Source organism: Harpia harpyja, chromosome 19, assembly GCF_026419915.1.
Source record: "Harpia harpyja isolate bHarHar1 chromosome 19, bHarHar1 primary haplotype, whole genome shotgun sequence".
Classification (NCBI taxonomy): Eukaryota; Metazoa; Chordata; class Aves; order Accipitriformes; family Accipitridae; genus Harpia; species Harpia harpyja.
The window spans coordinates 21,037,889-21,051,875 of NC_068958.1; the positions used below are offsets into that span (position 1 = coordinate 21,037,889).

The following is a 13,987-nucleotide window of genomic DNA, read 5'->3' on the forward strand; positions in this document are numbered from 1 at the left end:
TGCCTCTGCAGCCGCTCGCAAATGGGCTTTTCTTTACTGGGAGCAGCCTCTAACCTGAGTCACAGCTCATACACGGCATTAGTCCTCAGCACAAACATTTCGGGGACCTGGGTCTGTGAGTGGCTCCCGGCACTGCTCCCAAGCCTCCTCTGAGATCTCCCCATCACACAGCTTTCAGGACCGAGCTTTCAAAACTGGTGCCAATTTATTTATATAGACATGAAGCAGAAACCTTAAGAGAACCTGGCACCCTGCAGTCCCAGGGTTAGGAGCTCACTGTGCATGGCCCTCACCTTCCAGCCCAGGGCAAAACCTCTCCAATTACTGCAGAGTTATTCTCACATGTACCTCAAGGGTATGCGGGATCAGGGTCCATGCCAGATAAGCTCATCTGATCCTAAAAGATTTCCTTCCTTCTCTAGTAACCCCCAGGGAGAGATGCATTTCCCTGACCATGCATATTCTCAGGGTGCCCCTCGCTTGTCCATGGCAATTACAGGGGACCAACTCATCAGACACTAACATCAGAAAGGAGGAGGAGCTGGTGCAGCCCCCGCGGTACATAATGCTGAGATTGTTGGAGGGCTTTGTAGGACCTTCAGCCAAGAATCCTGAGCAGCTCCAGGGTCTCTCCTGCCAGGTAAATAAATCAGCTTTTATTGCTTTCCACAAGAGAATTTTTTTCCCTATTTCTTTATATCTTAATCCAATGGAAATTCAAAGGGGAAATACCAGCGGGGCTTTTTGTTTTCATTTGGTTTAAAATCCTTTTAAAAGCTCCTTGTTCACAACCATCCAGGTTGGGGAGGAAGGAGACGGCAAGCAGGCACACACCGAGGTTTTCTTTGCAAAACCACCCATATTCAGTGTTTCTACTGATGGTCCCAGGGAAGATCCCACAGCACCGGGCACCACCACCTCTGCCCTGTGCACCGTGTCCTTCCTTTAGCAAGGACACGGAGGGATGGGGAAGCCACCAGTCTCCCACAGGAACACCCTGGGAGCAGAAGCCTACCAGTGGGGGAATGGATTTGCATCGGGACCAGGCACAGGGAGAAGATGGAGAAGAAAGCCCAGTAAATGTATTTGCTCTAGCAAGAGACAGCCCCGGTACATCGGCCATCTTATGGAGCACCAGGTCACCCTTGTGCATGAGATGCCAGTTTGGGCAGAAGGATTTCGCTCACCAACGTGCCAGGAGTAGCCACCGGCAGCCACCTTCTCCTATGCAGCGCCGAGCCTTCGCTTCGAGCCACGGTGGGACCACGCGGAGAACAAAAGGCGAAGGGAGCGAAGCACGCGAAAAAGGGCTGCGCTGGGTGAGCGGCGGGGTGACACAGGCACCGCTGTGGCTTGGTTGTGGTCGGAGAGGACGTCTCACCCCGGCTGCTGCCTGACACCCAGCCCATCGTGGGTGACCTGCCCTGCGGAGGAAAGCAAACAAAGGCTGAGGAAGTTTCCTGCGTGGAGCCCTCGTGGGTCAGATGTTAGGAATGTCACAAAACCGGGCGCTTCTGCGCAGAAAGGGATGGTTATTGCGCTTGCCCCACATTTGCCCGTCCCGCCCTGATGCTCACACCAGAGCAAGGTGGCAAAGCACCTTCAGGCCACCGCAGAGGGATGGGTGGGAGGGGGCTCTGCAGGGGGACAGCTGGGGGACCCACTCGGCCAGAAGTGTTTTGGGGTGGCGGCGGCCCCGGCAGCGTTGCGGGCTGCGAGTCCTGCGCTGCTGTACGGTTCTGGCACCATCTCCTGGACAAAAGCTTCCCCAGAAACAAGACCAGAAATGCAGCTGCAGAGCGAGTCGGCCAGGAGCTTCCACCGGGCCCAACCTGATGCACCCTGAGATGCGTGTTGTGCCCCCTCCTTGACCATTAATACACACCAGTCTGCTCCCCGTAACTCCAAGCTGTCATCTCCTCCCTCCCCTTTACTCCACACACTGCCCATCCAACTACTCAAAGGCCCCACCTGGGAGCCAGGCTGGGGACACAACGGCCACCGCACCACTGTCCTTTGCGATACTGGGGCAGGCAGGAGCGCACTGGTCCCTCCTGGCTTTCCCAGCTCGAGCACAGAGACCAGTAATCACCTCAAGTGAAAGAGAGTTGCTAAGCAAAAAAGCTAATTGCTTCATATTCTTTATGTCTGGTTGTAAACTGCTTGTAATTTGATAGATGGTGCCAGGGAACGCCACTGCCGGGAGCACTGGTGGGTGCTGCTCTGTGGATCCTCCGGGGCTGGTACGCTGGAGCCCAGACACCCAGATCGCAAGCAGATGTTTAACAGCCTTTTATCACCAATCTGAGTAACACATTTACCACCAGGCAGGCAACCCACTGCTCCCACATCCACCCTGAGAACTCCAAACCCTTGTACAGCTTGTTACCATAGCTCCCAACAGCCGGCATGGGAGGAGGCATGGAAAGGTGCCAGCATAACATCCCTCCAGCTCTAGAAGTGAAATCTTTTTAACCTGCTCCTGCTTCCCCTTTGCTAGCAGCTTTGCTTAACCTCAGATCTGGCCTAAATTATCTCAGCAACCTGAAACAGCAAGCCTAAAACGAGAAGCACGGAGCACGAGAAGGAAAGGGGAAAAGGTGCTAAATCCAAATGTCCCTGCTGGGTCTTTGTTTCTTCTAAGCACAAAGTCCCTGTGAGAGACCTGGGACCGTATCCCAACCGCTCGCAGCCAAAGGCTGCTCTTTGCATGCAAAAGGGCTGCAGTGGGTAGCTATTTTCTGTTTCTGATGAGGTGCCTCCTCTCTCGGTGACAGGGAAAGAAGCCAGCCAGCGTTTCCCACAGGGCAATGAGCAGCTCACGCCAGGCTGTCACGCAGCAGTGGGGTAGGAACAGCTGCTCCGGAGCAATGTTAAACATGCTGCTGCCATTACACAAACCTCCACAGACCCATCGAGCATCAAAGCCCTATTTTCCAAGCAGACCTTTCTTTGCTCCATACGTATCAGTTATTCTTTGTGGCAGCTATCTTCCCTAAAGATAGGCATTTAGATTTAGCTTAAGATAGTACCATCCAGGGCTGTCCAGACTATGTCTGCGCCAAAGATAGCAGGAATTTATCTTCAACAGCTTCGTTTTACAGCTGGTGGGCTACTGCAAACCAGGTTTGTCCCTTGAACCAGTGAACCGTGCTGAGAAAGACCTCCTTTCCCACAGCCGCTCAAAGCTTCAAATCCAGCCTGCCAGCGCGGGATACCCCAAACAGTACATTTCTACAGGCAGGGGGTTTTGTTGGATTTTTTTTTTTTCCTGTGAGAAGCAACACACCTAGCGATTACAAGAGGAAGAATAGAGAAGACAGTTCACATGTCTAGCTAAATGCCACATGCCATCCTGAAAAGAACAGACAGGCAAGGAAAGCAATGAATATCCGATGTGCTCCTACAGCTGGGGCCGCTACAAAGCAGCCAGTGTTTTTATTGCTAACAGTCTTATCGTGAGCATTAGCAAGAGGGGCAGATGGGTGCCTACTAATGGGCTCTAATACTTTATACCCTCAAGACTAATGGACAGCTTTTACAAGACTTCATTTCCCCACCCCCACCACACACACTGAAATAAACCTTGGATTATATCCGAGTTACAGCCCATCAGGTCAAGGCCGTGCAGCTGGAAAGCAGCGGACTCTCCCTAGAATTGCAATCATGATTCACAGTGTCACTGCCTTCTCCTGCCTGCCAGTTTCAGAAGAAACTTGGTTTTGTGGGACCAAACCAGTTCTGCAGCACTATTAATTTGCAAATGGCATTTTAGTGGATGCAGTCAGTAGTGAGCAGAAAAATAGCAGCTTATTGACTCCCCATGTGCTTTGCTGACAAACAAGTCCTGCAGAGAAGATACAGCTACCAGAGCAGGAACAATTCTACTCTAACACAGATAAAAACTGTCAACTAAACTCCAACTGCAGACCTCAGTGCCGATAGAATAAAGAAATCCCAGCAGGATTTCTACATTCCAGATGGCATCTGGATGGACAGCCAGACACACAGCAGCTTTCATTTAGCACGCTAACTATATTTCTTCAAGCTACCTCACTTGAATAAAGAGAAATTACAATGTTCATTTTTAAGGCAGATTTTAGAGCCAGCAGCAGAACAGGTGAATATGACTTTTAAAGTGTTTTTTTTTTTTTTTTAAAACACCATAATTACATTCACTATGTTCAGCTTTGTTCACTCTTTTCAAGAGAGTATTGCAGGAAGTTCAAACAATGTTTTTCCTTGTCTAGTCCAGCAGTTTTCTACCCATGATGCTCTTACAGAAACAAATACTGCACAGTGGTGGTTTAGAGATGCCCAGACAAGATGCAAGCACACGGTGAAACATGGCTTGTGCTGCAAGACAGGAGCAAATAGTATATAGTACCATCCCCATAGTGAGCTCTCAGCAGCGCTTTTCTTTAAGGCATAAACTAAACAATGAATAACTTTGAAAGCTCTTCCCCCAAGACGTCGCTCTAGAAGAGGTGTGACCATCCCGCGGCCCTTGGACTCATTCCAGAGATTCCTACACCATGACGATGTCCCACATGGAGCAGAGTCACCAGTATCACTGCTCCGGAGGAAAGTTCGTCAGCAGGGTTTTGGCTGAGGCCAAAATCCTCACGCCCATCCAGGCCAGCCTCATTCCCCAGTAAGCCCCTGGGAACCCCTGGAAAAGCTGACTGGTGCCTGCAAACCACTCCAGGCACCTTCACCCCTCAACTCGTGAGATCTAAAGGCCACATCTTGTCGCTGCCCTGCTCTGCACCCGCAGCAGTGCTGCATTTCCAGCCTCCTCCTTCCCACCCAGCCAAGAGCAGCCATCCCGACCAGCCCCAGCCGAGGGGCACAACACCCTGGAGAGCGCCCAGCTCTGGTGAGGCATTCTAGCTTCATGCTCGTGGAAGACTGTGCCAAAATTATGGTATTCGCTAGCCTAAAAAACACAGCATGATAGACACAGCTTTACACAACAAAATAAATCCTCCATTAAAAATAATTATGCTGCATAATGCTGTGCAGGATTATGTGTCACTGGGCATTGACCTCTCCTGTATTCTGAGCTCCTTACCAAACATTTTGCTTCATTAAAACATAAACAAGGGAACAAATCATTCACTGCATTATAGGCCAACACTACGTGGCAAAACACAGGGAAGCGTTCTGGCTCTCGTCTCATTGAAGAAAGATCAGATGTTTGGCAGCTTCGAGTCACTTCCACTCACAAGGTGACACCTCAAATTTGTTTCAATGCAAAGCCTGAAAATACTTCAAAAAAACCCCTGAAATACCTTCAAAACCATGCAGTATTCATATTTAAAGTTATGCTAACCAGTGAGCAAACTAAACCCGAATCTCAATGTTCAGCTTCAATTAGGGCAACAAAACATTAACATCCCTGCTTACACCAAGCCAACACCCAATTTGAATATAACTAATTGCACTTGCACGCTTTGTATTTTAGTTTAAAGCTTCATCAGTACAAGGAGCCCTTATGATCATGCATTTACCAGTTCAGAAGGAAATTCACAGGGGAGAATGCCTGCTTCTGAATTACCATAACCTCCTCTGAAACAAGGGTGATAAAAAAAATATTTAATGTTCTCATAAAGCTAAACATACATGCATGAACCGTGCTTTTGCACAGTTACCTGACATCTCCCATAAGTTCTTTCAAAGAAAACAATTTGGCATTATCTTGCAAATATCTTTATTACAATTTACAGATTAGTTCTGAATAGCTTTATTATGTACAGAAATATAACTTTAGATATAAAAACCCAACAAACTTGACACAAATCAATTAAAATCTGTATAAAGCCAATGCTGAAGGTCTTCTAACTTTCTCTAAATTATATAAAAATAAAATCTGATAATTACAGTTTTGATTTAAAGTTCAACAAGTGTTATTTTTACTGTCTCACTCAAAGCACTTACACATGTACACATCCTGTATGACCATTTTAAGATGTTATAGGGAAAATGGTGACAAGCAAGCTGAGCTTGCTTTTAAAATTATGTTTATGGTGATGCATTTAGTGTTAATTTCCTATCACCTTACATTGGATACTTTGAAAACATGAGGCTTGAGAGGGGGAAAAGCTTACCCAAGCAGGTATGTTTCAGTGAGAATCAGCAGTGTTAGAACAGAGTGCTTGATACACTGCAGGTTGGAAAAAAAATAACTTCTCAAATGTTAGAAGCACTTTGGAAGTAACAGTTTTTAATCTAGTTTACATCCAATTTGTCAATTCTGTTCGTTTCCAGCTGTAGTCTTTTCCAAGCCTCTGCAAACAGTGGATCAGTATTTGCAGGTGTTAATTCACACCGCTCTAAAGCTTCTTACAAGCACCAGTAAACCAAGTGAGTTGTCCAGAGTAACTGAAGCACCAACAAGTTCTCCAAGATCGAAGAAACTAGGAGAGTAATGGAAAAATGACTACAGTGTATTTTACCATAAGCAATGAACAGCATTTTTACTTATCAGTCACACTTGGACCATAAGTCAACAAATTTTCTACTGTAATTCTACATTTATCACCCTGTGTGCTTTTTCCTAAACAAAGAAGCAGAACACCTGTTATCAAATATGATACAGGAAAATGAACTCCTAAAAATTAAGTTATTTCACAGGATTTGAAGGCATGATTAAAATTACGATCTTACAACTAACATTATCTTTTGTAGGAAAGGAGAATCCCCCTTTTTTGTGCCATGGGGATGAAAAATAACATTGCTGCATTGCTTTCAAGTAGCCAGTCTGTAAGGCTGCTTGAGTTTCAGCCATATTTTAAGTTTACATGACAACTCTACTGTAGTTCACAGTTAACCCTCTGAATTTCATAACTGTAACAATTCTAACTTGTAGCAGAGAAAGGTAATTCTTAAATTCAAAGAACATACTTCATGCAGTAAGAATAAAGTATAAACCCAATAACTCTGAAATTTGAGACAGAATTGAGATGGCACAATCAAGCAGAAAATTCAGGAAAGCTCTGTGAAGCTCTTTTCTCCATTATCTGTAATTTTATTTCAAAGTAAAAACTGAAGTCATTAACGAGATGACAATTCTGAAGTGTTTTAACTGAAGTCATTAACGAGATGACAATTCTGAAGTGTTTTTAGGTTTCTCCCTTACAAAAGGGAAACAATTCTAGTCAGCTGACTGAACAAAGTAGCAAATCATTTATTCACGCAACTTCATGCAAACAGATAAGAATTCTTTGATGTTTGGTATTTATTCTATCGCTTGACCTCATACCTGCTTGGATAACAGCCACAAACATCCTTCAGGTCCAAACACATATCCAAATGGTGCTGCTTTTTTATTTTGACTGAAACAACAATTAAACATTTTAAGTTAGGAACATAAATAAGGAGTGTTTTCCTTCTACCAAGGACCTCAACATTGAGACCCCAAACGTGAAATGTTATTTTGGTACCAGATGAACAAAAGTGCAGACACGTAGAGGTATTAATACTGGCTTTTGGTAAAGAACACAGCAATTTGTAGCCTTAGATTTCCATAAGTCAAAGATAATTCTCCTTTCAAGTACCAGAACAAGCATATTGGATACAAGAAATATGAAGAATCCTGCACTTCAATCCACCTTCAGAAAGCAGAATCAATTACAGCAAAGTTACTGTAAGATTAACTAAAGAACTAGGGGTTAGTTCCCTTTGCGTGGCTACCTAAATTCAAACTGTCAGCCATAGCCTTGATACATACCTTGAAGCTTTACTTATCGATCGGGATGAGGCCTTTCATCACCCTGAAAGCAAAGGTTTGGTGCTCAAGCAGCCAATACCCTTTGGAACAGTACTGGGTAAAGGTATTATTTAAATAAAGACAAACCAAAGGGCTTGTAGTGCACCAGAGTTCCCCTGAATCCCCCAGTGTGCTAGACTGAAATATTAAGACATCAAAGCGCTACACAAACACTCAAACATTAGATTACATGCAAAACTGCGATCTTAAAAGGAAGGAATAAACTATCTGCTTTGCACAGTAAAGTTAACGTTATTAGCTAAACAAAATTTTGAGACTTTTGTACATGTTAGAGAAAATGGAGAACCACAAGAAAGTAGCAAGTACCTCTAGAAACTTTAAATCAAAACTGCAATAACTAGGTTCTGAGCCCCATAAATATTTCCTTCAAAATAGGTTTTGCTTTTTCAAAGTGCAAAAATCCAACTTAATAGCCACCACTTCTCCACATATGGCAGACAAGGCATTTTTGGAATGGATTTAACCTAAAGCAGTCTGTTTCTCAAGTGTTACTTAAAAGGAATGCAATTATATCATCCTTACCCTTGATGATACTCAAAAGATTTCGTCTGGATATCAAAATGGGACACACAGGTATATTTGTTGGCTGAATATCAAACTGGGAAAAAAGTGTTAAATCCCACTTCTCTCCCCATTTCAAAATAGCACATGCAGCTGCCACTTCTTGTTTTGAAGATGTTCATGAGTGCTTAGGGTCACACAACTACCATATCTTTTAAGGTGCTAGAAAGGATCAACCCTCTTGTAGTAGGTTTCTTGGAGTCTATTAAATACTCTTTGTCTATGCTCTGTTGTGAAGCAGTATCCTATGGCTTCTTCTGTTTCTTGGATACGTTTCTGGAACCTGCATCCATCTCGTGCAAGCTCTTCCCAGGGTCCTTTACGATCCTCCTCGCTGCTTATGTAATACTCAGTAACTTTTTCAAGGAAGGTCACCTGGAAAAGACAAGTCATTTAGTAAAGCGTTAGCCAAACGCTCATGCAAAAGGAGCTTAATATTTATTTGCACATATGATTTTTAGTTTTAAGAGAAGTTATTAAACATCTAAAATAGCAAAAAGCCTCAGATATGCTACCAGGTCATGCTAGGTCTCTGCACTACCCGGGCCAGAGTATATTTCACCTCTCAGCTTTAAAAGCGACCAGTTGCTGACTTCCCCCTCTACCAAAAGTAGTGCTCAAACTACTACAGAGTTTCTAAACTGCAGCCTAAGAGGCCTCTTCAGGCTGACGGCAGATCAAACAATGTTCCCTGTGAAATAACACCCTCCCAACAACAGTACTGGGTTATAACCTTACACAGATACAGTTCAAGCAGGTTACTCAGTAGGACATGCCAGGACACTCACTTAAGGCTAGAAATACACTACCGGCCAACATCTCCGATTACTGAAGCTTACATAATAAAAAAAAAAAAAAAAAAAAGAAGAATCATTGTTCTGTAGAGTAAGCAATCATGTGAGTCAGCTTGTAATTCAGGAAAAGGAACTATGCTACATGTAAGGAAGCAACAGTCATCGCTACGTGACTGGAACAAACCCATCTATTTAGAGCTGGTATCAAATTCCAGTGATCTAAGCTCATGCAAGGAAATGAAGTCAAAGTCATGGCACTTTAAAATACGTATGAAAACTTTCACTCTTCACTATGTTTTCTTAAAATAGCTTAATAGTTCTTAAAAAAAGTAACTTAGAGGCTCAGGATCTAAACTTCACAGTATTTATACTATTAGTATACTCAGGATTTAAGTCTTTCTGTTATCAAGCAATAAGCAAAAGCCAGACTATTTCAGGCTCCTACTGAATTATGTATTGCTTTTCATTTAGCTATACAAAAGGCACAAAACTGAAGGACAAACTAGCTACCTGTCAGCATCCATCAACTCTCAGACTAGGACCAATTCTTGAAGACAAGCCAAACACTGTCATTACAGACGACTCCACTGAATTTGCTGCAGGACAGCTACTTCTGAAGGTCAGGAAAAAACATGGGGAGGTACAAAAAAACCAACCTCGCTGCACCATTCCTACGTGTTATTAACACAGAACCCTGGTTTCACACCCAGTTCATGCTAACACAATGAGGAGTGTAGAGTGAGATTGCTTTTTGTGGTAGAGCCATCTTCCAACCTTCACAGAAAACATGAAGGTAACAGTTACAGAAGAGGTGACCTACAGGAATAATCAGCAGTTGAGGATACAGAGCCACAAGAGACCATGTGAAAGCAACCTCCAGAATTCATCTAATTCTAGTGCAGCTATTCCAAATTACTGCTGAGCTCTCTGTGAAAGCAGAGTCCTCGCGTAGTGTCAATGCATTGCTAACTCGTAAGTGAAACAAAACGCTCCCAGGTTTGATTGCAGGATGCCAGATAGAAAATAGCCTTAAGCAGGACGAATGACTTGGAGGATTTCCTGGGAACACCTTGGTCACTGCTTGGCAACCCCTGCTCTGTTTTGCAGACAGACCTAATTAAGCATCTGCTTTCAAGCACACGGAGCTGTTACATCAGCTTATCCCTTTGCGAGTTGCTACCTTACATTCTTTTTACATCAGTCTAAGACACCCTTGGGCCCAATTACTGGATTTTGTAACATCATGTGAAACATTGCATCTAGATCATCGTTCTTTCACCATGTCAATAGATTACAGAGCCTAACAACAAATTAGTCAAAAAATTACTGCTGTTAAGTCTACATCCCTGGCACAAGATTTAGGTCAGAAGAGTAGGAACTTACACCAGGGCTCATCAGTGCTACCTCGCAGCACTTCAGACAGATGCTGTCAGTTACAAAGGACCTCTTGCAGGAGCTGTTTAACTTTTGATTGTTTTCCATTTAGATTAAAATACAATAGTTTGTCCTGTGTGAACCATTAAGTCTGTAAACACCACTCGCCCTAGCAAAAACAGGTATGAAGTTACCTCCAAGCCAGGCTCCCAATTAAAGGAGAAAACAAATCTCTCCACCTTAAGAACACTAAAGCAAACATTATAGAAGTTTTCTATTTTGACAACTCGTTACACTAGTGTATTACCCTGGGACTTGGTATCACAAGCTATTACTCATACAAATGTTTGAAGGATCAGGCAAGACTCAGACATTATGCCTGAAAAGCCATCTTGTGCATCTGTAGCATCACAAAACTTATGAGAGGACGAATTTGTTTGCTACTATTTACCTGAATCCTAGCACATGTATTAAAAGTTTTTTAATGCACAAACTCCTCATAAACACATTACATTTCCAGTTTGTGCTCAAACGCCCAGTTCCAGATTACATCTTTTTTATAAACGACTGCTGAATTATAATAGTCTCTTAAATGGAAATGGGAGTATTACTACACTTTGTAGTCAAACTTCAGTGGCTTACTGTAGCATGTGTTAACCTGCAACAGAAGAATTCTTCCTACTCCAAAAGACATTTGTAACTCAAGCAGACCTGTCACAAGTCCTAAAACGTTTACAATCCTTTAAGTCTCGATTACACTAGGCATATGCAAAAGTCCTAAAATACTTCATCAACATTATTCGTAACAGAAACAGGTACTTTCCAAAGGAAAAACTTACACCGCAGTTCCCATCTGTTTCTCCAATGACAAAAACTACATTACGACACAAATATGGAATGAAAACTACATCTTAAAAGGAAAATTTAACTTCAGGTCTAGAAAAGAAATTTAAAAAAATTATCTGCCTTGTGTCACTGAATTACAAAATCTACCATCACGTGTAAAGGATGAGGCACACTCATTCCAGTCAAATAACTAGACCATAAGCTCATGGAAGCATGATCTGCCTACCGCTGTGGCTGGAATCCTGGCACAAGTGACCTCACCCACTCACACACTACTTGGTGCAATGTGGGTTTGTTGTTTGGTTTTTTGTTGGTTTTTTTTTTTTTAGCACCCCCAAAACACAGAAACATAAACAAAGGATATACCTTTTTCCGCTTGGTACTTCTACATTCCTCACCAGAAAGAATGCCATGCTGCACAAAGCCAGTGACCCCACAGTTATGTTTTTCCAACTGCACCCGACAGACAGTTAAGTGACTACGCTCAGAAGTGCCCAAACTCGGCCCCTCTGCTCCTTTTAAACCAGGCGTTCCTTTTTTCTCTGCTGTTTGAAAGGCTGCCTTGAAATTTAAAGGATTATATGGATCATCTGAGGTACAGAACGAGTTCCAAAGTTTCAAGTTTTCTGCCTCATCCACACTGCTACAGTCCCACTCGTCTTCCTCTTCAGAACTAGGATGAGGAGAGCCTGAGGAGTCCTCTGCCCACGATGAATCTTCCTCTTCCTCCTCTTCCACATCCGACATATCCTTTCCCGGATTGCTGGAAGATGTCTGGATGGTCGCTGTGAAGTTCTGAGGGTTGTATGGATCCAAACTGTAGAAGGAATTCCAGAGATGAAGCCTTTCCCCGTCCTGGCTACCGGTGTCTGAATCCGAGGGGAGCCCTTCGCTATCAAACCCATCGTCATCATCATCCCAGTCTTCCTCATCATCCGCACTCTCCTCCCCACTGGAAACTCCCCCTATGATATAGTCTATTAATTTATTTGCACAGGCAGGTCTGGCTGAAACTGGAAGGTTTTGCTCTATTTCGGAGTCCTCATCGTCCTCTTCAGTCGAGGCTTCCCCATCAAGTGCCCCCTTCTCAGCTAAACCCCTTATCCCCTCCTGCTCCAAGGGACCACCTCCAGGTTGCCTCCCCAAGTCGTTCGGCTCCTCGGACCGCTTCAACTCCCCGGCATCGCACTGCTGCTCCCGCCGTCCCCCGACCTCTTCTTGACAAACGCTCTTCTGCTGCTGCTGCTCCTCCTCCAGGCTGTGATAGCCGTGGTCCGGGTCTGGCACGGCCAGGCCACCGCTCGCCAAATGCCACGGCTGGAGAAAAGCCAAGCGCTTGCTACGGAGGAACTCGGCCTCCGGCAAGCCGCCCCGGGCAGGGCAGCCTCGCCAGGCCTCCGCGGGGACCTCGGCTCGCAGGGGCTGGGGCAGATGGCTCTTCCCGGAGCACCAAGCCTGGCCCTGCTCCGGGGCCAGCACGTACAAGTCCACACGCGGTACGGGGAAGGACACCAGGCTGCTCCGCACCAGCCCGGTTCCCCAGAGGCCCGGCGCGGGTTCCATACCACCCTCTCGCCCCTTCTCCAGGGGCTCCTCCGGCCACGGCAGCCTCTCTTCGGCCCAGCCCAGCGAAGCGGCCGGCTCCGAAAGCAACAGCAGCGGCTGGGGGCCCTTGGCGGACGGCTGCCCGGCGGCGGGGCAGAGGGCACTGCTCAGCGCGGGGCCGGGCAGCAGCCGATGCAGCAAAGCGGGCAGCGGGGAGAGGAGCTGCGACATCAGCCGCAGCCAGGAGAAGGGCGGGCTCGCCTGGGGCGAGGCCCCGGCGGGGGCCGCGCTGGGCCCGGCCAGCTTAGGCCAGGCCGCGGCGAAGCCCAGCCGGGCTCGCCCCAGGCCGGGGCCGGCGCGTTCCCGTCCGCTCGGCTCCATGAGCGGCGGCGGGCAGAGGAGGCTCTTCAGCGTTCCCAGCGGTGCGGTCGGACCTGCGGAGCGGCGCTCCGTCGAGGGGCTGCGGGGAGGCAGGCGCGGCAGGCGGCGGGCGGCTTCCCTCGGGTACTCGACTCCATCCTGCTGCGGGCGGCGGCACAAAATGGCGGCGCGGGGGCGAGCGCAGCGCCTCAACCCTCCCGCCGCCTCAGCGAGCCCGGAGGGGCGGGGCGCGCCAAAGGCGCAGGCGCCCGCCCGCCTCCTGACCGTCACAGCGCGACGCCGCCGCCCATTGGATACCGGCGCGGCGGTGCGAGGTCCCCGCCCCCCGGGAGGCCGTCGCAAGGGCGGAGGCCCCGCCCCTCCCTCCGCGTGGGGATTGCATCAGCCGGAGGGCGCCGCGCGGCAGCGCCTCCTCTGGCCGCCTCGACGGGGGGGACCCGACGGGGGGGACCCGACCCGGCGGGGGGACCGAGCCCCGGCCCCGGCCCCGGGCAAGGCCGCCATCAGCCGGGACAAGGCGGCCAGGGGCAGCTGCCCGTTGCCCCGGAACTAGCCAGCTGCTTTTTGGGGCCGCGGGGCTGGTCCAGCTGGCTGCCCGCCATCCCACCCCCCCCCCCCCCCCCGTTAATCAGGCATGTGTGGGCACACTTTGTCGGTCCACGGGGGGAACGATGGCCGAGGGGGGACTGATGGG

General features: G+C 47.1%; 1 protein-coding gene across 1 annotated transcript; it reads right to left on the bottom strand.

The window, feature by feature from the left end:
- Positions 1 to 6,986: 6,986 nt before the first annotated feature.
- On the bottom strand, positions 6,987 to 13,895 carry PPP1R15B (protein phosphatase 1 regulatory subunit 15B). Its single transcript, XM_052814512.1, has 3 exons — positions 13,836 to 13,895; positions 11,734 to 13,656; positions 6,987 to 8,728 (listed from the first exon to the last, which is right to left on the bottom strand). Exons 1-3 carry the CDS (start codon positions 13,893 to 13,895, stop codon positions 8,516 to 8,518), a joined length of 2,196 nt encoding a protein of 731 aa, XP_052670472.1. The 3' UTR covers positions 6,987 to 8,515.
- Positions 13,896 to 13,987: the final 92 nt, after the last annotated feature.